At 39.4% G+C, this 24,177-nt stretch overlaps 1 protein-coding gene across 1 annotated transcript in view; it reads left to right on the plus strand.

Moving 5' to 3' along the window:
• The window catches only part of NELL2 (neural EGFL like 2), a 148,593-nt gene that overhangs the window by 99,985 nt on the left and 24,431 nt on the right, over positions 1-24,177 (plus strand). Inside the window, exons 14-15 of the mRNA XM_074167943.1 lie at positions 6,743-6,865; positions 9,926-10,021. Coding sequence (XP_074024044.1) covers positions 6,743-6,865; positions 9,926-10,021 — 219 coding nt within the window. The remainder of the gene's footprint in view (positions 1-6,742; positions 6,866-9,925; positions 10,022-24,177) is intronic.

The raw sequence follows: 24,177 nt of genomic DNA on the forward strand, positions 1-24,177 counted from the left end.
TTTACACATAAATATGCAGTATTCCTCTAGGGTTATTTTGGTCTGAGGATGTGTCTTGTGTTCTCCACACTGGTAAAGAGCAGGGCACACATTAAAAGTTTTAGTTCTTCTAGAGAGAAAAGAACTTCATGATTTGAAGAGGAAGGTATATTAGGGATGGTTTTGATCATCACATTGAGTGTCAGGGTTTCTCTTTTTGTGAAACAAACGATACCGGTTCCAAAAGTCCAGCTTGGTCTATGCCTGTCTCAAGCGTCACCAGAGCCACAGCCACCTTGGAGCTTTCTCCAGAGCCCTCCTAGCTTCGCAGGCAGATAACAAGGAGAATGGGTGTGTGTTCTTAGTAATGCCACATCTTGATCAAGTGTTTTTTCAGTTGCTTTTAGCACTTTGTCAACAGTTGCCATTAATACAGATTCCCCGTTACATCTTCCTAGTAGTATAACTATGATACCGTCCTGCAGCTTTCCCATAATGGATATGAAAAGGAACACTAGCTTTTGGCCATATCCCCAAGTAGATTTTCTTCTCAAGATTTTGCTATAGTTTTCTTGTTTTTCCTTTTTTATCATATTAAAACCAAATATAGGGTAAGTAAGTAAGCTAATAGATTAAAGAGAGAGGTAGACATCTGGATGAGGCGATGGCAGCTGTTCTCCCTGAAGAACAACAATGGACTATGTAATTACAGACAAAAGCAGCATTTCAGAAAACAGGATGGTTTCTAAACAGACCTTGAAAACAGAATATGCACATTCCAGAGCTATTTTTATTATCAACATAATTAAGAGAAAAAAAGTAGGAAAATTCTGGACATAGATCTATAGAAATTATTGTTTACGGCTGCACTGAAAAAAGAATGAGGACCAAGAGCGGCATGGGTATATGGAAGTGGATGAAGGTGAAAATCAATCGAGTAACAAGATTAGCAGTGAACAGACTATTGTAGGGAGACCTGGCTTTTCATATCCCCTGCTTTGAACTGAGGACAGCTGCTGGTGGTCATTAATGAATGACTAATGACTTCAACGTTAACTAAGGGTAAACTGTGATGGTAACTCTGTGAGTAATTTAAAGTATGGGTTCCATTTTGCATTTAAATTAAGGAATATGTATAGAAAAATGAATTGGGGCATATTTGAATTGGGGAATATAAATCCAAAAAGTTACTATAAATATATGGAAAACATAGCACCATCATCAATAAATTTGCAGCATTTGCTCTTTGAAAATAGTGTGCATGTACTGAGACTTTAAGTAACCCTGCCAATTAGAGTTTAAGCTAGTTAATATGAAGTCTTAAAGAAATTAACCATCTGTCATTTCCCAAATGATCTTAATGGAATAAGTCTTCCAAACTACCCATATAATTACTACTAATTTTTGTCTTGTACATGAACTATATGAGGGGAAAAAAAAAAGCTTGTAATTAAGGTAAACTGTAAGTGGGCATTTGAGTGTGTTGGCTACTGATAATTCAAGTAACTCTTATCTGTTGTCACTGCTGTGACTGTTGTCACTGCCACAGCAGATGGCTAGCTGGTCACCATGACCCTATAGATCAATACCAAATCAATAGGAAGGAGACAGGAGGCCAAAAGTAATTTGAGTTCAAGAATGCAGAGGCATCGAAAGAAGAAGATACATAATATATCTCTTTATTTAAATTATTTTAATTTAATCCTGGTCCACAAGTTCCTCACTCAGAAATTAATAACTGTTGCAGTCTGTTACAAGATTACAATAGGAGGGGTGTATTTTATATATATTTTTGGAAACTTTTATGCATTTTTTTGCCTTAAGTGTGATCTCAGCTCCTACTTTCCAATATTGGTAATGGATGGTTCAGGAAAACTGCCAGTATGAAATTCCTTACCCACAAGTAAGTGATGAAAATCAGTCGTCATTCCTTTTTGCTGGTGGATTGGATTCTGTTTGTTGTTTGTTTTATTTCCTTAGACATTTGCGGAATTTGGATGCATAAGGCAATTATTGGGAAGGCTTGCAGTATGCAAGTAGGAAATGCTATACAGGCTTTTGTTTATTTCTAATCATGAAATGCACTGTAAGAAAGATGGGGACTGATGTGGCACAGTGCTAGGGTAGTGAAGAGGAGGCAGGTGACACACCTTGTGGACAGCATGTTAAATGTTGCTATGTTCTGCAAGAATCTCTGCAGAGATAATCAGCTTTGTAAGACACATCCCCGGCTGTCATTGCATTGCCATGTCTCACAGGATCTAGTGGGTCCTGATCAGTTTATGCCAGCAAGCTCTCTCCCTAGGATGCGCTACTTCACCCTAGATATCCTTCTGAAGTAATAACATCTTTTTAAAGCAAGCCATATGGAATATTTTTGAGCAGTATTTCAAAATGAACCAGAGTAAAATGAAGTGCATCACCCTTACTTATACCCATATGTATGTGCATATCTATAAGTATATGTATTTGTATATATATATTTTTGGTGTGTGTATAATCTATTTGCTGCACACTCAAATGTGCATAAGTGAATTAATTGCATCGTCACATAATTTTTTTCATCTCTAAGTCATCTGTATCATAAGAACTGTTTAATGGAACATTCATACACACTTAGTGTTACTTTTGTAATTACCATGGAGCGATAGCAAATTTTGGAGTTCAAAATTTTTTATCTATCTAGAAAGACTTCATTCCAGAGATAATTTAGTAAATATATATACTGTATTTAAAACTTTTGTTTGATTCCCAGAACAGAGGTTTTATGACTTTTAACATTCTTGAGCATGGAGTCCTGAACAGTGCCAAATGATATTTAGATATGTTAGATGATAAAGCCTTAGAAGTAATAATTGAAACCAGTGCGTTTGGTCTTTATAGATGATCTTTATGCAAATTTAGGTTTGTTAATAATGAAATTCTCTCTGCAAAAGTAATTTTTATTTCTTTGCCTCTGTAATACTATTGTACCTGGCCTGTCCTCATCTTCCTGATGGTGTGCAGTGAAATAAGTATAGAACGTTCATTAAATGTGTGTCAAAGATGCTTGAAATAAATGGCCTCTGTGTTGCTTCTTGCAGCACCAGAAATATATTTGGGCAGTACTGACATTTCTAAATAATGTACCGGTTTTTGAACTTAAAAACTGTATTAATGATTCTGTTTAAATGATTCTTTTATAAATTGCTTTTTTGCTTCTTTGTAATGCACAGTTCTATCTGCATCTGTAGTTCCTAGTTTGATATTTCAGATTGCTGAACTCAGTCTGTACAATGTCCTCCTTATTTAAGGTGACTTTCCAAGTGTTTGATTAAAAAAAGAAACCAAAGTGATAAGCATGAATTAACGAAGAATTATCAACAGATCACCACCCTTTTTATTACAAATAAGTATTTCTATCTTTAATAAAGCTGGACAGCCTGCCTTGTTATTAATAGAGAATTCTGGAAGAAGCTGTTTCTGATGACCTCTTGAATTGGTGTGGACAGCGTGCCATGTGCTGGAAGAGTGAACATAGTAAGATTCCTTTATGTACAGGATCTTTTCCACTGTAGTTTAACCATTTGTAATCAGTCCATAAAAGAGACAGTCCTGAAGTGTAGGCTGACTGCTCTTTAGGTGCCACTGTCAGAAGGAATATGAAAAAGTACTATGTTTAAATGGTTTTGTGTTATTGAAGCTAAGCTGAGACGATACAGAGCAAGAAATCTAGATGTATTGTAAAATATCTTGATTCTCTTTTTTTTGGTGGATTTTTTCCATTCCTATCATTTTAAAACATCACAAAGCTTCCCCTTACTCTGAGACGTTATCCTCCTAAAAAATGACATGTAAACTTCAATCCAAGAATCATTCCTCAGACCCATGAATTTTTCATGAGTCACTAATATTTGATTTCAATAAAAATAGACCTGAAGTTTGAGCAGATAACCACAGAAGTAGAAGTGCTGGTTGTTTGATACAGTTTTGCTTATGTGGTGGACCCTCTTTCTGAAGCAAGCATCCTCCATGAAACTTTCTTACAGGAGGATAAGAAACACTGGAGTTTCTTACGTAGGGTAGGAAACCAGGCATATTACCTTTGAATCCAGGCCCCATTACTTAGCTGATGGAAAGTTCATTTTATTGATACTGTATGCTTTAAGAAAAATCATCTTAAAGGACTCAGTAGTTTTTCTTAGCCCAGAGAGTAAATGTTAGGAAGGCACACTCAAGTGTGACAGTCATCTTTTATACAAAGGACATGCACCTGTGCGAATGATCTTCAAGGCCCCGGTACTGCAAGGTGTTATAAATATGGTTAATATCATATTGTAGTGGAATACCAATAGCGAGTTTGCTCGCTGTAGAGGCCAGAGCACTTGCCCTGCCTGTGGGGGCCTTGATGGACTTTCAGAGCTGTTCCAGCCACGCGCTTAGAGCTGTTCCTCTTAATGTGACAGTCTGTGATCACCTGCTTTCCTCTAATATACTTTTATTCCTAGCAAAGAGCTGCCGTACGTGCCAGGGATGCTTTTGCGTTCCTAAGCCATGGGGTGGATGGCTACACTTCCTCGCTGAGGATGATAGTTAATTTGTCAAATTCAGTGATTTGAGCTGAGTTTACGAGTGTGATGTATTGTTGTATAGACCCTACCTCCTGAGATACCAAGATAATGGCTTTGCAGGATATTTTGGCCTGCTGTGTGCATAACGTTTCTCACATTTCCATAGTTATTTTCCTGTTGTATGTTATATAGAACTTTTAAAAATGAGAAAATAATAAATATTTAATCTTTAAGTAGCATAACATATTTAAATAATATCATAATATTAACACAAACTAAGAAAGCCAGGATAGTATTACAGTAGAGATAACAATTTTTACCTAATTTGCATGATCATTACTTTATTTATCTTTTGCTTTATGGACTGATTTAGCATAAACACTGTTTCAGCCAGCACGAGAGATTTCACTGCATTAGGAGGAGGGAGTCAAATACTGTAGCTGGATTTTAGAAGGGCTGGATCATTTGGTGAACAATAACAATTTTAGTTATTCATGCTGAGAGCAAAGTAATTAAATCTCACGCTTCAGGGCAGAGGCCTGCAGCCCATGCTGTGAGGCATCTAGTGAGGGACTCAGCTCAGTAAGAGCTGGTGCCTCGGTGCTGAGGGTTGAGGAGAGCATTGGTGGTGATATAGGAGATGCATAAGTCCTTGTTTAGAAGAGAGGTATTAGATTAATGTTATTAAAAACCAAACAAACACTCAACAACAACAAAACAGCCAAAAAAAAAATATCTAAACCTACATATTGTTTAAAATTGATTAGTTACATTGTGGTGAATTTTCTTCCCCTTTTAAACAACAGCCACTTGCCATTACTAGAGGACAGTTTACATCTGATGGATTAGAGATGTGCCATTCTGCCAGTTTTATACTCCTACAGTTTATGGCCAGTATTGAAATAGCAGGTTGAACATTTCCATAGTGATTTGCAAATGTTAAGAAATAAATTTTCCTGACAACTCTGTGGGGTATGTTCAGACTTCAGCTCTTTATTTATAAAGGGGAAGATTCAGAGCAGTGTGACGGACCCAAAACTGCAGAAGAAAGAGCATCCGATTCCAGATTTAAGGCTTGTGTCAGATAGCCAGAACTGGCATAAGTTGCACTAATAAAATTTTCTAAAACCTGGGCAGAGTGATTGCTATGAAAACCTCATATGTAGGTTAGTCCATGTGTGCTGATTGAATTGGGTGCCTTTAGGTTCCCCAAATAGTCAGTTTTCCTCAAATTAAAATTTCAGGGGTCTGAAATTATTTATGGGTAGGGGAACAGTGTTAATTTAAAGAAAATGCAAGGAATATTTCCAGGAGATGGAGGCATTTCATTTTTATGCCTACAGACTAAGATACTGCATTTTGAAAATACTAGAGCATTTCATGTGGCATTTTGAAATGACACTTTAGAGCATCTTATTTTGAAATCGCATTTTCCATTTCTTAAAAATCCTAAACTAAAACATTAAAATGTTCAGTACTCTGAATACTTACACGATACCTTTTTGTTTCAGATCAAACAGTGCATTGCAAGTTAACGCAAAATCATATTGTCCATATTGTTTCATTTATTCCCAAAAGGTGTATTTCCCAGTATGTCTAAGTCTAGTCACCAGACTGGGGAGTCTCATCCATCACACTCCGGTGTTAGGACACACCATGCTGAAAGTCCCTTGAACAGCAGGCAGACCTTTTTTTTTCAGGTTACTTACTTCATATAAATAAAATGCCACATACGCACCAAAGGGAAGGAAAACACAGGCTACGTTTTGAAGTCCTGCCTTCTGCTAACCGTATCTTTTGCAGCTTGGAGTGTGTGTCTCGCACCATTAGTCAGCTTTCTGAAGGAAACCTTGTGAATCCCGCATAAGATAAACCTGCATGAATAAATTATACAGTAGAAGTAGCATATGGATTTTCAGCATGTTAGCCGGCTCCTTGGCAAATGTTTATGAGAACACTGTAGCCCACATGGAAAGTATAATGATGGTGGCTCCCTGTTAATGAAGCTGGAGTTATGTTGCAGCACAGTTATCACACACCAGCATGTGCTAAAAATACATAGCCTGGCTATGCCATGGCTACATGTTCACATAGTCCTGTTGTCATTAACTACTACTATGTTTATCTCTTTTCAATACGGAAACCTATACAAAGCTTTTATTTTGTTGTGTTTTAAAAATTCAGGACCATCTCCTTCTCGTTTCCCTTTTCAGAGCATGACGAATGTATAACAAACCAACACAACTGTGATGAAAATGCACTCTGTTTCAACACCGTGGGTGGGCACAACTGTGTCTGCAAGCCGGGATACACGGGAAATGGTACCATCTGCAAAGGTAAGCCACTCAAAACACCCGGGGTGCACAGAATCACAGAATGGCAGGGGTTGGAAGGGACCTTTGGAGATCATCTAGTTCAGCCCCCCTGCCAGAGCAGGTTCACCTAGAGCAGGTTGCACAGGAACACGTCCAGGAAGGTTTTGAATATGTCCAGAGAAGGAGACTCCACAACCTCTCCGGGCAGTCTGTTCCAGTGTTCTACCACCCTCAAAGTAAAGAAGTTTTTTCTCATGTTGAGATGGAATTTCCTGTGTTCCAGTTTGTGCCCATTTCCCCTTGTCCTGTCACCGGGCACCACTAAGAAGAGTCTGGCCCCATCCCCTTGACACCTGCCCTTTAGATATTTATAAGCATTAACAAGATTTCTCAGTCTTCTCCAGGCTAAACAGACCCAGGTTCTCAGCCTTTCCTCATAAGAGCGGTGCTCCAGTCCCTTGATCATCTTTGTAGCCCTCCACTGGATTCTCTCCAGTAGTTCCCTGTCCTTCTTGAACTGGGGGGCCCAGAACTGGACACAGTACCCCAGATGTGGCCTGACTAGGGCAGAGTAGAGAGGGAGGATGACCTCCTTTGACCTGCTGGCTGGGTGCTTTTAATGCACCCCAGGAGACCACTCGCTCATGGTCAGCTTGTCCACCAGGACTCCCAAAATGCTAGGCTAGGTCCTGCAGATCCTGCACCTGTAAGAAGGTTTTCATAGACAGATATAAACTAACTTTGCACTTTGCCAAGTTCACATTAATTTGAGGATGATGCATATGTAAGTTAGTGTGCTCTAATATTTGAAGTAATTATGTTTCGCTTCTGTCTCAAGTTAACAGTTTCTATACATGCTACACCATTCAAGGAAGCCCACAGTTACCAACAAAGTTACAGCTGTGAAAACTTGTCAGATCTATGTTGTCCATGTTCAATCACTTGCTGTTTTCCTTGGATGAACTGAATTTTGTTTGGTATGCTGTGTCTTTTCATTGTAAATGAGAAAAGCAGTAGACGGGCATGTACAAAACCTTTGCTACACACAAGGTGGTGCCTTGTTTTCTAACATTCTTGTTCACTGGTAAATTTCAGAAGTTATATTACGGGTCTTAGAAAGATCCTTTCCCAGAGATACAATGCTGCTTTTATTTCCATTGCATTTCACATCAGAGGACATGACACTTGGTACTTGGGCCCAAATCCTTGGAAGTCCTCGGGCTTCAAGCATAGGATTTAGAGGATGATTGAAAATAAAAGCAGTGTAGCTGTAGGGGAGCTGGCTCAGGTGCGAGAAGTGGTCTCGCTGCAGCAGTAGCATGCTCAACGTTCCTTGAAATTGCGCCTCAGTCCTCTTGACCCAGAATTTCTTTAATTTCTAAGCCTGGTATTAGCACTAGTTATTCCTGAGTCGCGGTATAATTTTTCTAAATATTCTTAACATAAACAAGCTCTTTGTAAAGCACGTTAGCCTAGTCCGCTTCCAGTCAAATACATAGGTAGGGGAGAGATGTCAGTAAATATGCCCTTTTATGCTGTGTTCTCTCCTCTGGGGCAAAAAGTCTTAGCTGGAGGAAATTCAAACCCAGAGCTGCTCCTCTCAGAAGAGAGCTCTGTCTGTGCAACTCACTCCTCTGCTATGCTTGGGAGCATTCTCCAGTCCTTCTGCAGGAGGTGTGTCAGCTTACAAAAAGGTAATTGGTATTTCTTTGGGACAAAGAGAAGGTGCATAACCCTAGAACACAGTGTTCAGCTCTTCTGTTGCCTGGGTAAGAGCTCTGACTGCAGGTCTGACATTTCAGAGGGCACCTGGCCCCACTGTCAAAGAAAAGTGCATCCTTCCTTCCCTCCCTTTTCAAGACTGAAAATGCAGGAGAAGTCTCTGAGCTGTGTATCCCAATTTGAGAAAGGTACTTCTCTGCAGCCCTGGCTTGGGTGCCAGCATCCTTCAGAGAGATGTGGATGTGCCTCTTGTCCCTGTGGCTGTGCCTCTTGTCCCTGTGGCTGTGGCAACTTTTCATGCACTGTGCTGCCATCCGTGCTCCTGTGCACTGTGTTGTCCCACACCAGGAAGTTTCAATGTCTCACTCAGTGCCGGGGTCTCATGCCACAGGGCTGGTGCCTAGAAGTGGAGAGCTGGAAAGCTCAAGTCAATAAAAGTAATGGTCTCTCTTGGATGAGCCTTAAGACCTCATCAGTGGTGCTGTCACGCAGAACAGCTGCAAACCAAAGGCTGGCATCTCCGGTGGCTGGTTATAAGCACAGGGCTAGACCAGTGTCCTGGAGCAACTCTTTACATCAGTGATAGCCTCCATCTGCCTAGTTTTGCCTACAGTTTTCTCTGTAGTTCCATGTGACCAGAGCATTGGTCTTTCCATATTGAGGATACAATCAGAGCATTAACAGCTGCTGTGTTTTCTATCAGAGCTGGTTGCATTTCTGTATCCTTAGAAGGGACTCTTTAATGCATACATGCATTAAATTAATGCACACATATTATGCACACATATTCACAACTGTATCTGGAACGTGCTGCACCTATATACATGAGCAGAGCTTCCTAGATTGCAGTGTGCCAAAGAAAAAAATCCAGGCATCAACTTCAAACTGTAAATGCTAAAAGTTTTTAAGTTCTTCAGAATCCCTTGAGACAAAATTACTTTTTTTATTGTTTCAATCTAATTGCTTAATCAAGAAATAATGTAGCCAGCTGATCTAGTGCTCAGTTGTGCCTTTTTCTGGGCAGCAGAGAAGACCAGCACTGCCCTAGGAAGAGTCTGTTCCTGGGGAAGATGCTGCCTTTCACTGCTTCCCAGTGCGTGCGAAGGAGCACATATGTGAGCTGTTGTCTTCAGATGATTTACTCTAATCTCCTTCTGTAGCTTGTCAGCCCATCTGGCCAGTGAGGCAGGGGGGCCATAAACCATGTCTTCGTGACCTCTCTCCTTAGGAGAAGGCAGCCTCTGTGCTCCCTGCCTCAGGGACCGCATTTCGTGCAAGCCTGCCAGCGGCCTGTGGCCACCTGCGTGGCTGCTGAGTGTGGTTCTGTTACCCATATATTGTGATTTTTGCATTTTGCAGCCTTTTGCAAAGACGGGTGTAGGAATGGAGGAGCCTGTATTGCTTCCAACGTGTGTGCCTGCCCACAAGGCTTCACGGGACCCAGCTGTGAGACTGGTAAGATTATAATTGAATTTACGATGAAGGTAATCCAAGGAGGATGTTTGAGGTAATCCAAGAATAAAGGATTATTTAAGTGTGTGCCTGGTAGGAGGAAACTGCTACTAAAAAGTTATTCACTTTTCTTATATGCCTCCCAAGAGACTATATTGCAGCAATTCTAATTAGAAGCACATGGACTGCAAAAATGAGAACTTGGATTAAGACATCCTGGGTTTTGATGTTTCATAATTAATAAGGTTATTATAGACTTGCTTTCCACCTCAAATGGCCTTTGATATCTCCTATAAATGGCAGATAATCTGACATCTAGAAATAAATAAATTCCATTAATTGATTACTTCTGCGCTGTAAATGCGTGACTGGTTCAGTAGCCCATCTTCCCTCGCAACCTTATTTGAAGACTTCTGATTATCTCAGTGTTAAGGCAGGTTTCAGTGTTCCTACTGCTTTTACTTCCTTTTGCAGGCATTCTTTTCTCTTCTTGCTACCCCTGAGGATGGCAGTACCACAAAGCCTTGTTTTAGAACTTTATTTTTTAGTCTTGGATCTAGTCAAATTTTATTGCCCAGCCGAGTATGTAGAATGTTAATATGTAGCATCTCAAGTGACTGTAAATAATTTCTCAAAGTTCAAATGAATAGTTTCAGCACCTTTATTTATTGCTGCAGAATTTTTAAATGCATTCTAACCGTACATGCCTCCAGGAGCTAAAGGGAGAAAGCTCACTTAGATTAATTGGCTTCAGTATGCTTAATAAAAGGGCAGTCTGCCACCTATGATTGACTATTGTTGCTGTTCTATATTGCCTTCAATAAATCTTCCAAACTGAGGAAAGGAGGTCATTTGAGCAAGTATTGCTTTTGTCTGACTTGTAAACATGTCCAGTTTAATGAAAAACACAGACTCATCTGAATTCTGTATTATCTAGTCCATTTGAGAGGTGAGAAATGATTGTTTTTATTCTTCTGTGTTTGAGCGGATATTACCACAGTGCGTAAGAGGGATGCTGTGTGAAAAGCAGTATCCTGGTTGTTCATCTGTTTCAAGAAAAATGTCAAAAGAGCAAGTTTTCAAGTATTCCTCACTGTTTCACAGACTGCAAATAATGTGGTAAAGAATACGAAGGTCTCTACAGTGTAATGGCGTTGTGTTTTCGCTTGGAACAAATTCTGTGCTAAGATAATGCTCAAGTATTTGTTACAGTTACTTTGTTTTAATAATGTTTGTTTTATATGCTCCTTGCAGCATTCTGCTGTTATCAACTAAATATAACACGTATAGTTTCAAGGCCCACATTCATGTGTTCCAGCTTTATATTCCTATCTGAAGTGTGTAGACTAGAAGCATATTCGATTTAGTCTCCTTGTATAGTCGGTATTAATAGCCACTATCAAAGAGAGATCTTACTGGCTTTTCTGAATTGCCCCTGGAAGTCCTGTCTCTGTTCCCTTCTTTAGAGGATGCTCCCTTCTTCAGAGGACACTGTTCCCAATTCAGAAGCCTCAGGCACCTTAAGTTAACCTAATCTAAGTTAGCTTAAGTGCGTTCAGCCCCAAGTATCCTTTGAAAGCAGACAGACTGCTGACCTCACTGCCCATCCTTCCTGCCCATCAGGAAACATGTAGGTGGGCAGGCAGAGAGCTGGACCAGATCTGAATGCCTTTCTGAATATGTGATCTCAAAGGTTAGTATGGTCATTTTCACCTGCTATCTCAGAGCTAGTGATGACATTGTTATGATTTGGAGCCAGTTTGCCAGCCCCCAATCAGTTTCATGGGTGAGCTTTGAAGGAGAAGCCCTTCTGTCTTGGTGGACCTCCCCTGGATATCATGTTTTTTCTTACAGTTGAAATAAGTAATGCGAGAGATCAACCACAGGGGTACAGGTCTTGTCACCTCATTTGGGTATTAATGTGCAAGAGCAGGATTGTAATCTACTTGCAGATGGCTTTGAAACATACAGTCTGAAATACCATCAGAGTGGCAAATGGAAGAGCTATCCTGTTGATAAAGAGTGAAAGCTGGTTTGTTCTGAGACTGCATTGTCAGAAACATGACGCCTCATACAGCCATAAAAGAAAACCTGAGCTTCAGACACTACAAATTCACTCCCAGTGAATGCAACGGAGTTTCCTGAGGGCACTTCTCGTTAGGCGTGAAGTGATTCAAGATACTCATACTGCAAATAATTTATGCTGGAAGCTTCCCTTTTTGAACAGTCACTTTATCTACAAAGGTGATGTAATCTTTTCTAGGCAGACATCTTTAGCTGTGATCACATACAAGGCAGGAGGAGGATTGTTGTAAAGATGCCAAATCTATTTTTAAATCACGTTACTTATTTCTGTTTATGCTACGTGTATTTAAAAACTGCTTATTGAAGAATATTGGCATTTTCAACTTAAAATAAAACTTATAGTTGTACAGAAATTGTCAGCAGCTGCTGAATCTATGAATTAATTAACAGGAGACTGAATCCACATCCCAGCAATAACCTAGAAAATACAGTCACCAGTTCTTGCTGTTTCCTTCTGTAAAAGGGGTTTAATAGCTCTGTTTAAATAATTTCTCAGAATCATAGAAAGGATGAGGTTGGAAGGGATATCTAGAGATCATCTTGCCTAATCTCCCTGCTCAGAGCAGGGTCAAATAGAGCTGGTTTCTCAGGACTGCACCCAGTTGGATTTGGAGCTCCACAAGCTCTCTAGGCAACCAATTCCAGTGTTCAGTTGCCCTCCCAGTAAAAAGAGAGTCCTATTTTTGTTACGTTCAAATGCAATTTCTTATCCCCCTAGTCCCTTTCCTGGGCATGACTGAGAAGTGTTTGGCTTCTCCCAACACCATCAGGTATTTATACACATTGGTAAGATCCCCCTCAGCTTTTTCATTTCCAGGCTGAAGATCTCGGCCTCTCCTCATATGACAGATGCTCTGGTCCTTTAATCATCTTCACAAAATGCACTGGACTTGCTCCATGTCTCTCTTCTACTGGGGAGCCCAGCACTGGACCCAGCACCCCAGATGTGATCTCAACAGCATGAAATAGAGAGGAAGGATCACCTCCCTTGACCTGCTGGCAATGCTCTTCTAACATAGCCCAGGAGGCTGTTGGCCTTCTTTGCTGCAATGGCACATTGCTGGCTCGTGTTCAACTTGGTGTCCACCAGGACTTCCAGATCCTTTTCTGCAAAGCTGGTTTCCCACTGGCCAGTCCCCAACCTGTACTGGTGCCTGGGGTTGTTCCTTAATAGCTGTAGGACTTGGCATTTCCCTCTGAACTTGATGACAATCTCGTTGGCCCATTTCTCCAGCCTGTTGAGGTCTCTCTGAATGGCATCATGACTACCTGGTATAGCAACCCCTCCTTCAAATTTTATATCATTTGCAAATGTGCTGGAGGTGCCCTCTGCCTTAGGGTCCAGGTGTTAAACAGTACTGGCCCAGTACCCAGTATTTTCCCAGGCGTACACTGCTAAATGGTTGGCCTCCGACTGGATGTTGTATGGCTGATCACAGCCTTCTGAGCCCAGCTGTTCAGCAAGTTTTCAATCCACCTCATTGTCCATTTACTTAGCCAGCACTTTTTAGATTGTCTGAGGATAATATAAGAGCATCAAAAGCCTTACTAAAGTCATGATAAAAAACATCCACTGCTCTCCTCCCATTCAGCAACTTAGTCATCTTATTTTAGAAGGCTATCAGGTTGGTCAGGCATGATTTCCTCTTCATAAATCAATGCTGACTATTCTCAATCATCTTCTTGTCCTTAATATGTTTGGAAATGGTATCCAGGAGGATACCATCAGCTTCCCAGGGATAGAGATGAGGCTCACTGATCTGTATTTTCTGGATCCTTGCTCTTCTCAAAGTTAGGAGGGACATTTGCTTTCTTCCAGTTCTCAGGAGCTTCTCTCAGTCACTGTGACCTTTCAAAAATAATTGAGATTGTCCTCACAATGACATCAGCCAGTTCCCTTAGCACTCCTGGGTGCATCCCATTAGGTTTGATCAACCTGTGTTTTTTCCAATTTATTTAGATATTGATCCTCCTCTACCAGGTCTCTCTCAGAAACATCAGAGAATTAACTATTACTGCTACTTGGGTATTTCCATGAGAAGAAGTATTCACTGTGGAGTGCCTTGCAGTTAATAGAGCTATTCCAATGCCTTAGAATGATCTGCTGGAAGCCTTTTATATTAATCATGGCCTGTGCCCCATGGAAATGGATCAGCAGAATGAGGAAGCAGATGTAAGAATCATGTGCAGATCCAGCAACCTCCAGCACCATTTTTTCAATTGGTAATAGGACATAAAAATGAGACATGGGAGAATTCCTATTTCTCTTCCGAAAGGATGTGGGTGGAGGCATTGTTAATATTGGGGATGCATTCATTGACTTAAGGAGGTGGGGGTTATGTGTTAAAAGATTTTCAAGTCTTAAAAGGCACAGTAGTAGTTAACCCAGTACAGCACACTTCTGCAGTGTAGAGAGCTGAGACTATCAAGGGAATCTAAAAATATTTGTGCCTATTAAACTTTTTCAAAATACCTGACTTAATACTGTCTTGTTTGATTATAAAAATTATGAATTCTTCAACAGGTATTTTTAAGTGCTGTCTTAAACTGTATTTCAAAAGTCTTTTATTTCAGAATCCAGCACAGGATGACTTCATTAGATTTGCTTGATATTACTGTAACTCCCCTTGAATTTGATGACAGAGCTCTAAGAGTGAATTTGTTCTCCTATTATAAAGGCATATATGCATGTATACAAGATTACTGCATTTTTGCTGCTTGTCAGCTTCTTTTTTGAGTTTCCACACTCGTTTTGTGCTTTGAGTATTCCCCTGGACCGCTTTTAATTATGCATGAGATCAAATAGCAGAGTTTCGGTACTAGCAGTGTTTTGATGTAGTTTTTCTTAATGGATTGGCTGGAAGTATATGGCTTTTTCATGGATGATTGGCTAAAACTTGCACTTCCTGATAATAAACTTTCCTTGGATATCATGGGAATCATGTCCACCTATTATTGAACAATCCATGGAAAACTGCTGAAAATAAATTGGCACACAAAGCTTTGTTACCTTTGAAAGGAATTATTAAGAAAAAGCTTAGCTCACAGATTCTACGTTCATTCAGCCATATATTATAACTAACAGTTGGCTTAACTGTGTATCTGAATATATGAAAAAATGGTGAGCATCAGCATCTTTTATCTGATCTCTTATCAGAAATAACCAAATCCAAGGAAAATATATTATTTGTCTCTTCTCTGTATTTTTCCCCCCCTTTTTTTTTTCCCCACATATGGAAAGCTCAAACAAAAATAGTATAAGTGCTTCGAGTACTTCATGGAGAAAAAAACCCAACTGTTGTTGCTAAAACAAATTTTTGCAACTTTGTGCCTAACATTTGTAGTTCAAGATACTGGAATGCAACTCAGAGAAGTGATTAGGGTAAATAATTGTTACAGACCAGATCTCTTTAGAGCTTTGTGCCACTTTCTTTATAAGCTAAATAATTAACATGCATAACTGTTGCTCTTTTCAGCAAATCCAAATTAATTTGTTCAAGTGCACTGGCCATAGTAATAGCAGGCTTCAGATTATTGAGGACTATTTTTATTCCTGTTCCAAAGAAAGCTTGTGAAAATCTTTTAATTCTGATACCCTAGTTATTAGGAGAATAATTTTACTGGTATTGGAATAGACAGCTTTGTCAAAGTAACCAGAAAGCTTGTTAACTTTGCTGATTTTGCAAAAATGAAGCATTTTGGTACTTTCAGCGTCGTAAGAGAACTGCTTCCATTTAAGCCCTTGATCCCTGGTGTTCAGCTAAAACAACCACAATCAGCTTGTGGCCAGGTAGGCTCTGAAGCTAAAGCTGTGACACAAATGGCATTTGAAGTCCATAGAGCATTGAACCAATTCTGAAAGAACTGGAATTACTTTTGGCAGAACTCTTAAAAAATCTTGGCCCCAGTTTCATGAAAACTCTCTGTAAGCTGTGAAAGTGTCACATTCAAAACTTTCCACACAACTCAGGAATCTGTTATTTGCTCATTTGCTCAGTTTTATTTTTGCAATGAAGATTTAAATTACTGATAGTCGGATTGGGATTTACAACAATAATACTAAGAGGCTCAAATTTGTGGTACAAGTGTGCAAGGTCCTGCGCAAACCTAGAGTAATAGGAGTGCCCTTTGACAGTTCACAGTCTAACCATGGGAAGCTGGTTGCATGCTGGGATAAATGACTATAACATACAAACTCCTTGAGCAGAAAGCATATTAGGGTTAATCATTTCATTCTCCAAAATCCTTAAGGTGTTGCTGGGCTTTTTAATGAAGAAGGAAGAAAAAGAAGGGAGCAAGAGGAAAGTGGTGGCGCGAACATGAAGGCAGCACAGGCATGGACTGTCTAGAGCAATAGCTGTAGGAAGAAGGGTTGCCTCCCATAGCTCATTAGTTTCTGTAGCCCACCTGGCTTGCTTGGATCCTGGTGTCTTGAGAATTCAGGCTCGTGTTTTTGGGGAGTCTCCCAAGCTTGATACTTAGAGCATACTTTCAGTAGGAAATGTTTCAATTACATCAGCCCAATTACATTCAAGGGCAGACTTGAATTCACAGAAATAAGAAAATGTTGAGTTAATCTATAGAGCCTGGATAAAATTTTAAGAAACCAATAGTACTTGAGCATGATTTGCAGTGTAAAATATTTTAATAGATCCCAGTGTGCAGTGAATTGGGGAATTTATCATATTCTGAAAGTCAGACCTTTTGGAGTCACTCAAGTCTGGCATTTCAACTTCAGTAATTTGTAAAGTTCTTAGGCTAATCAAAACTTTTCCCTTGGTGCAAACAAAAAAAAAAAAAAAAAGCCAAAAGAAGCCAAATTGTGGCTCACCAGCAGCTGAGATCCAGCCTGTATGCTGGACTGTATGCTGCTCTAGCCCTTCATGCTATGGTGTCAGGTCCCTGTGTAACCCGGAGCCCCAGCTGTGGGAGGAGGTGTGTGAGGAGGGATGCTGGACCTGATGTGCCCAGCTCATTGCTCGGCTTATCTGCATGCACGCCCTAACCCTAGGGTGTCACAGCCATTTGGCCTCCTTGACTCCTTCTAAGTGCTCCCCATTTCCGTGGCAAGACTCCTGGCTTCCTGCCCTGCAGAAATTTAGGTGGGTGGCATATTGGGTTGGGAAGCTTGGCCTTTCCAGACATAGTTTGAATGTAGAGAGAGACACAGAGCTCTCAGTATGCTGTTTAAAATGGTTTAACTTAAACTTGTAACAGTAAACATCTAACTGTACTTTATATTCTTGGGAGCTGAATCTCTGAAATGAAAACACTCTGAATTACTGCACGCACCTGCATTTAATTAATATTTTCTGTGCTTCCCATTTCAGCAGAAAGAGGCAGGACCCAGCTGCTAAAAATAACACAATGATTTTGCTGAGGATGCTGAAACATCTTGCTTTATAACTTGCATCTTTGCTATATAAAGTCACTACCCAGCTTGCACGTGCCGGATAATGAGTGGTCTGAGATATGGTCTTGTCCTTCTCAAAGATGGCTGTTTTGCATGTCAGTTACTGATTTGAGAGGCAAGAACAGTGTTGTATGAGCTGGCCTTGGTTTACTGAGGAAATGCATATAACTACTGCATTTAGTGATGCCACAGCTTACTCTATATTATTTCATTTTAAATGCTGTCTTACTGTAGGAAAAGCATATAGCAGAATCCTGGGCAAACTTATGGGAAGCATGCCATAACATTGACTTCTATATCTTCTTTAAATGTAACAAGTAATTCTTAATTAGATTAGTACATTACTATGACAGTTTTTCAGTAAGTACATTGATACAGAACCCTAGTAATGAATTTTTAAATACGTACTGTGTGTTTTGCAGTCCTATCACTGCACTACAGTTATGCACTGTGAAACCAGCATCTTCACATGGAATTTTTTTGGTGACTTGAGAAGTTAGCAGGAAATTACTGTATGAGTTATTTCCTTACAAATCCATACCAGTATATCGGTCATCTGATTGACAACATTTCTGCTCTTCTTGTGGTTGCAAATTTTTTTAATGTTTTCAAAATATGGAGTGACTTTTGCGATTTGAACAAGCCGTAGCAGGGAGTAGGCTAAACTCAACATTTGCATGGTCGATAGTGTAATTTTCCTGTTGCCCAGGGTGAAAGCTGTTACATTTTACCTCCTGAGCTACTCCAGGCAAATAATGCATAAGAGCAATGATTCAAATATTGAACTGTGCCCCAGTGAACCATCTAATCCAGTATCTTGGTAGTATCCCTCAGTCCTTTCAGGACTTGGAAAGTGTATCCATTCTTTTTTTTTCTTTTCCCTTTTGGCTGGCCTCAATTTCAAATAAATAGTTTTTGAGAACAGTAATTCTAGGAATCTGGACCTCTGCACTGATTACAGGCTTCTGCGTTATTTTGTTTAGTTAGTATAGTTTTATGGTGTACTGTTTAGGGCACAATATATTGTATCTACTTCTGACTGGTGATTAATAGGGAGAAATATCCTCGGTAATAGAGGGTGACTGTTCTAGACAGACAGGCCTTATTTGTATTGTCAAATCTGAAGTTCCTGGAAAGCCTTTGAAAAATCTCGTTTGGGTGCTCTGGAGCAGAGAGTGCAAAGTAACTTTTGGTTCCTATATTTTTGTTCCTGCACTCCTGTAATATGCTTTACATGACATCATGAGGTTAGGAGCCATCATCTTTACAACTTCTGTTCTGATCAGGAGCTTTATTCATATGATACATCCGGTGAAATGGAGGAGGCAAAGAAAGTAAGCAAATTACAGCCTTGATATTTGTGCATTTTCAGCTCCCAAAGACTGGAGGGGGGGCTTTTTCTGTACCCACAGCTTGAATTTGTATGGGTATTACTGAAAAGCTGGTACTGAAAGTCCCATAGAGTTCTGCTGATGAAATGGTATATGTTCCTTAGCTATGTTCTTCTGTAGTGAGCCAAAGGTATTTTATTAAAAGTACAGAGTATTACCTTTTTGAACTGTCTACCAACAACTCAAAATTAATGAGTACTTTGCCCTTTTTTTTTTTCTTTAAAATCTGTTTTGTTTTCTAGGCAAATCTGATAAAAATAACTGTTTTCCTAACTGATCTCCCTCTTACTCTTTCATCTCCTCAAACCTGGGCCTTGTATTCAGCTGATATAAATTGATACAGTTCTCTTGGCGTACAGGGCTATGTGCTTTTAATGAGCTGCCTTTGCATATGAACCAGGTTCTCTTGTTTATTTCTATTAAGGAACAACAATAACAAAGAGTAATAAGTCATATGAAAATGTTCATTTGTAATACTGTAAAAATGACTCTTTGCCATTGATGGCCAAGACCATTTTGGTATCTCTGACGAACCCTAAGAAAAACAAGGACCACGAAGCATGCTGTGGTAATGCTTATTCTTTATAATAATTCTGAAATCAGGCCTTGGGTGAGCAGGAATCCTATTAAGTTAGAGTCTAGCTGAAGGAACTATAACATGCAATGTGTTCATAGCTTTATTCTTAAATCATCTACCTCCTCCACAACTAATTAATATTCTAGGTGAATAGCTCCCCAGTCCAACATGTGTAAAAATAAAACAAGTTGCTACTATTGCTTGTACCTTTAGAAGTAATAGGTGTGCCATGGTTTGAAAGAAGTCAAGATAAGGTTGATTTCAAAACAGGCTCTACCTCCATAAGGATCTCAAGTGTGATGAATATTTCTAAGCTATTTAAATGAGTTCATGAAAAAATGTTGACTTTGGTAAGTCTAAAGTCACTGCAAAGCATTTGATATATTACATCTTAAGGAACGCCGAGCACTAAAGAGACAAATACTACAATCTCCACTTTTTAAATTGGACTTCAGTTGCTCTTATGAACATAGGCAGACAGAGAAGAGCAAACACTGGCAGAAACTAAGTAGAAGCAAAGGTTTTAACTCTCTCCTGACTATGCCTCTCTTTTAACAGGCATATTCTTTAAAGCTGGAGTCCTGCAGAAGCAGGGGGGAGCATGTGGAAAGCATGATGCCGTAGCAGCTTTGCTCCCAGGGATGGTAGATGGCAAAGGGCATGTCCCTCACTCCCTCTAAAACAAATATGCTCAAACAAAGAGGTGAAGGCTGAAAATTCATCCAGGCACGAGATGAAAGCTCATGAACAATTACATTCTGCAGGAGGAGGAACCTGGTTTTGCTGGGGATCTTAATCATTTGGGAAAGCTGTAAACTACAAACCCTATGGAGAATCTGATCAATAACCTGGTAGGAATTAAGTTACAAATGCAGGTTGTCCAGGCTGCCATCACATCTCTGCCTGCTTTGACTTGTCTGAGATTTCTCCATTGCTTTGTATAAAGGGTATAAAGTGGCTAAAGTTTTTTTTCCTCCTCCAGCCCCAAAAAAATTTGGAATATCCTTTCAGAGAGAAGAACAAGAAACTCTTATCACAGAATTTCTGCTGAAACTCTTCTCCAAGGTCCTCTGCATGAGTCTTCTATGTTTCCCTCAGGAAAAAAAATAAGGGATTTGAAGGATTTTAGTCATAAATAAGCTTATGAATCTTGGGCATGTGATGTTTATAGTTTAAGAGTAACTTTCAATTCAGAAAGGACTGTTGCTGAGAAGAGAAATAATACTGCATATTCCACAATACCAATAAAAACCTAGCAAAGAATTAATGAGTATTGGTTGAATTGTTGTTATAATTAAAAATTCCATCAAACTTGAGATAACTATGTGCCCGTAAAAGCCAAGTCTCCCTATTTACTATTACAAGGAAGTTCAAAGCAGAAAAATAAAATATGATTGGGAGTCTCAGAATCTGTAGTAGAGAGTTGTTCAGCTAACCCCTGGAGAACAAGCCTTTCCTGCAAGGAATGCTCTATTTAATGCTCCCAGTGCTAATTCAGGCTACAGAAAAATAGACATACGCAGCCAGCAGATGGGTTGCAAACATGGCATATATGATATAGATAAGCTGTTTGTAAGTGACATTCTGAAAATCTTCGTGCTACTGTACAAAATAGCTTACTACCTCTCTCTCTCCTTAAATATTTCCTCTGAACATTATGTAATAACATGAAGTTAATTATATGTGCTGGTGCTATATTCCACCACTCTTTCAAATATCCTTAAAAATTAAAGATTAGAATGCAGCAGAACTGTACAGGAGAATGTTATATTTCTACAAAAAACACCACTTGTGGTCCATATTGTGAGATCTGTTTGAAAAAAAATAATATATGCAAGACTGAAATTACTATCAGTGAGCGTCCTTGTGACTTCAATGATCCTGTCTGTGCTACCAAATAAAGCAGGCAGGGGAGTAAAAGCAGGGGGTGCAGCTTTCATCTCTACAGCTCAATGCTCTTTCTCTCCCCTCTTCCCCAAAACATGTTGGCCTCTTCTGTAGTTCCTGTTCTCTGGGGTGTTACTGTTCCCCAAACCATGTCTTGGCATTGTCACGTGGTACTTACCAAATTGGCGCTATTACTTAAAATTCTTCACCCAGAGTTCTTTATGTACAAAAAAAAAGAGAGCTGGTGGAAGCATCTTCTCCCCGTTTTACAGATGTGGAAATAAAGACACTTGGGGAAATTTGAGTAGGTGACAAGGTTTGCATAAGAAGGCAGTGGCAAAAGTCCAGATAAGATAAAGGTCATCTCATTTCTGCACCCCTTGCTCCTCTGTTCAAATACATCAGTATCTGAGAGAAGACATAGTGGGTTTTATATCATATTTTTTTCAGAGTGGGAAGTGTAAGCAATTCATAAAACCTAAGAAAATACTTTGACTTTCAAAAAGGACATACTCTAAAGTCGCTAGCTCATTAAATTGCAGAAAAAGGTTTAAAAGTTGTCTGTGAGAGTAAACAAATGAGAAGTGCAACAAGCCACGAGGAAAGCCAGGGTTCTGCAGATGAGATGCTTTTTGCTTGGCTGCAGTATCTGGATGGGAGGTCACCCTAATCCTTGTTATCACCTGAATTTTTCTCAGATATGAAAAATAGGCTTAAAAATGAGCAGTGAGACAAGGGCTGGTGACTTCAGAAGCTTGGGAAGTTTTACTTTGCTTTACATTTTTACTTATATTTATTCACAAAGTAAACCTTTGACAGAAATTAAGCAAACAATGCCCGTATTGAGTTTGGTGAGTATTCCGGATTTAGGCATGAACTCTACTTACCTCACCCTTTCTGTTTTGTAGCTTAAAGTGCTTTGCTACTTCATCCTTCTGTGTCTTTTTCTCCCTTTGTTTTCCTTGCCTGACAGAGTTTCTTGGGTCCATATTATTTCTTTCCTACCTCAGAGTCTTTGTAAGTTCTAAATAACAAAAAATTTTTTTTCTCTGCTGAAGAGCCTAGTACTAGTTCTTATCTTTTTCTCTGTATATTTTCTTTAGGTTGTTGCAATGCTACAATCCTATATGTAGCAGCTCAAAAAAAAAAAAAAAAAAAAAAAAAAAGAAACTGGGAAAGGACAGTGCTACAAAAAAACTTTGAGACAAGATTTTTTGTTACTTGTTAAAAACATCAAGATGTATCCACTACTTAGCTATTATTTGCTACAGGAGAGAACCTCCTTCTCTAAACATGAAAACTAAAATTTCAATTAGGTTCTTAAAATACAGTGGGCTATAAATAGAATGTGAATAGTGCAGCTGGGCAGCATTATAATAGAATTTCCTTCTGTTATATAAGGGAGATAGGGGTGACCTTCATCACTCACTGTAAGCTCTCTCTTTTATGAATTACGAGCCATTCAACTATTAGTGGAATTAAAATCTATAACACTGCCAATCATTGCCCCGTATCCCTATGGAGCTCTTCGTCTTGCTGTCAACATGAGGGAGTCTGCAGTCTCTGCAGATATATGCCAACAATATGTTTATAGACCAAGCAAAGGAATAGTGTGGGTTTTTTTCCTTTTCTGTGCTTCAGCAATTTTGTACCATCTCTTGACGATTTTACACTTCAGGAGCAGCAATGTAACTTAATCGTCAGTGGTATATGGACTGAGAGTCATGGGAACAAGTCACTGGTAAGAAAATGTAGGTAAGAATGTTTTGAACTTAAGCACACATATAATGTGCATGATACCCCGACCAAAGGGTAGAAAACCATAGCAGAAGACCAAGTTCAAATTAGTGTCAAATCAATTCCTAGCCAAAACTTTGTTGCTTTGTGGGTTCTTTTGTTTGTTTTCCTTAAATGGCCTCTGAACTAAATACTTGGAAATTTGCTGTAATTTATTTCAGTGCTGATCTGAAACAGCTTTTTGCAAATCTGAAACCAAACTAAGCTGAGAATGTGCTAGTTGCATCCTTGGTTCGTTTACGTACAAGTCGTAATTCATGGTTATGAGTGACTTGACTTCTCACTTGAGGAAACTCAAGATCTTTGGTCAGTACCCTGCACAAGTAGAGCCTTCCTTCCTACCTGTTAGAAAAGAGGTAACATCTGGCCAAACTTTTCCTTCTCTTTTCAGAGAAATTAGTTCTCTTTTGCTTAGGACATGGCTACTGTTACCCAGCAACTGACACATTCAGTGATAGCACCATAACACTGTGATACAGTGACACAGTGATAGCACTGTGTTATTCCTATTGCTAACCTGCAAATGGAGCTACGTAACTTTCAAACACTGGTAGGTATATAAAATGGGTTTGTCAGTGTATTTCAAGGTATACAAGTGGTTTTTCTTGAAGAAAATAATTAGTTTTCTTTTTCAAGGTAGGGCTAATGAGGAAGCAGAAGAATGTGTTACAGTTAAGCTGTACAGGTGCTGTACTGGGAATGATGGACAAAGTGAAAGCAAAACCACATCTTTGTCAATGACTAGAATTAGAGGCACAGGACCTCTCAATTAATGTTTCTAATGGGGAATGTTACAATTGGTTTCGCAGAATCTTGTTGAAAAATACATTTGGTTTTTTTTTTTACACTATTCCTGGATGCACCTAGTTCATCATGGCTAATTAGGTGTTCTGAATTATCATCTTCAGTTGTTACAAATGTCATCTCCTTTGATGATACTGGCTGTGTAATGAGAGACTGTCATAGTTTCTGTTATCGGTGGGGTCTGTGATTGATCACTTTTTGACAA

Source organism: Numenius arquata, chromosome 2, assembly GCF_964106895.1.
Source record: "Numenius arquata chromosome 2, bNumArq3.hap1.1, whole genome shotgun sequence".
Lineage (NCBI taxonomy): Eukaryota > Metazoa > Chordata > Aves > Charadriiformes > Scolopacidae > Numenius > Numenius arquata.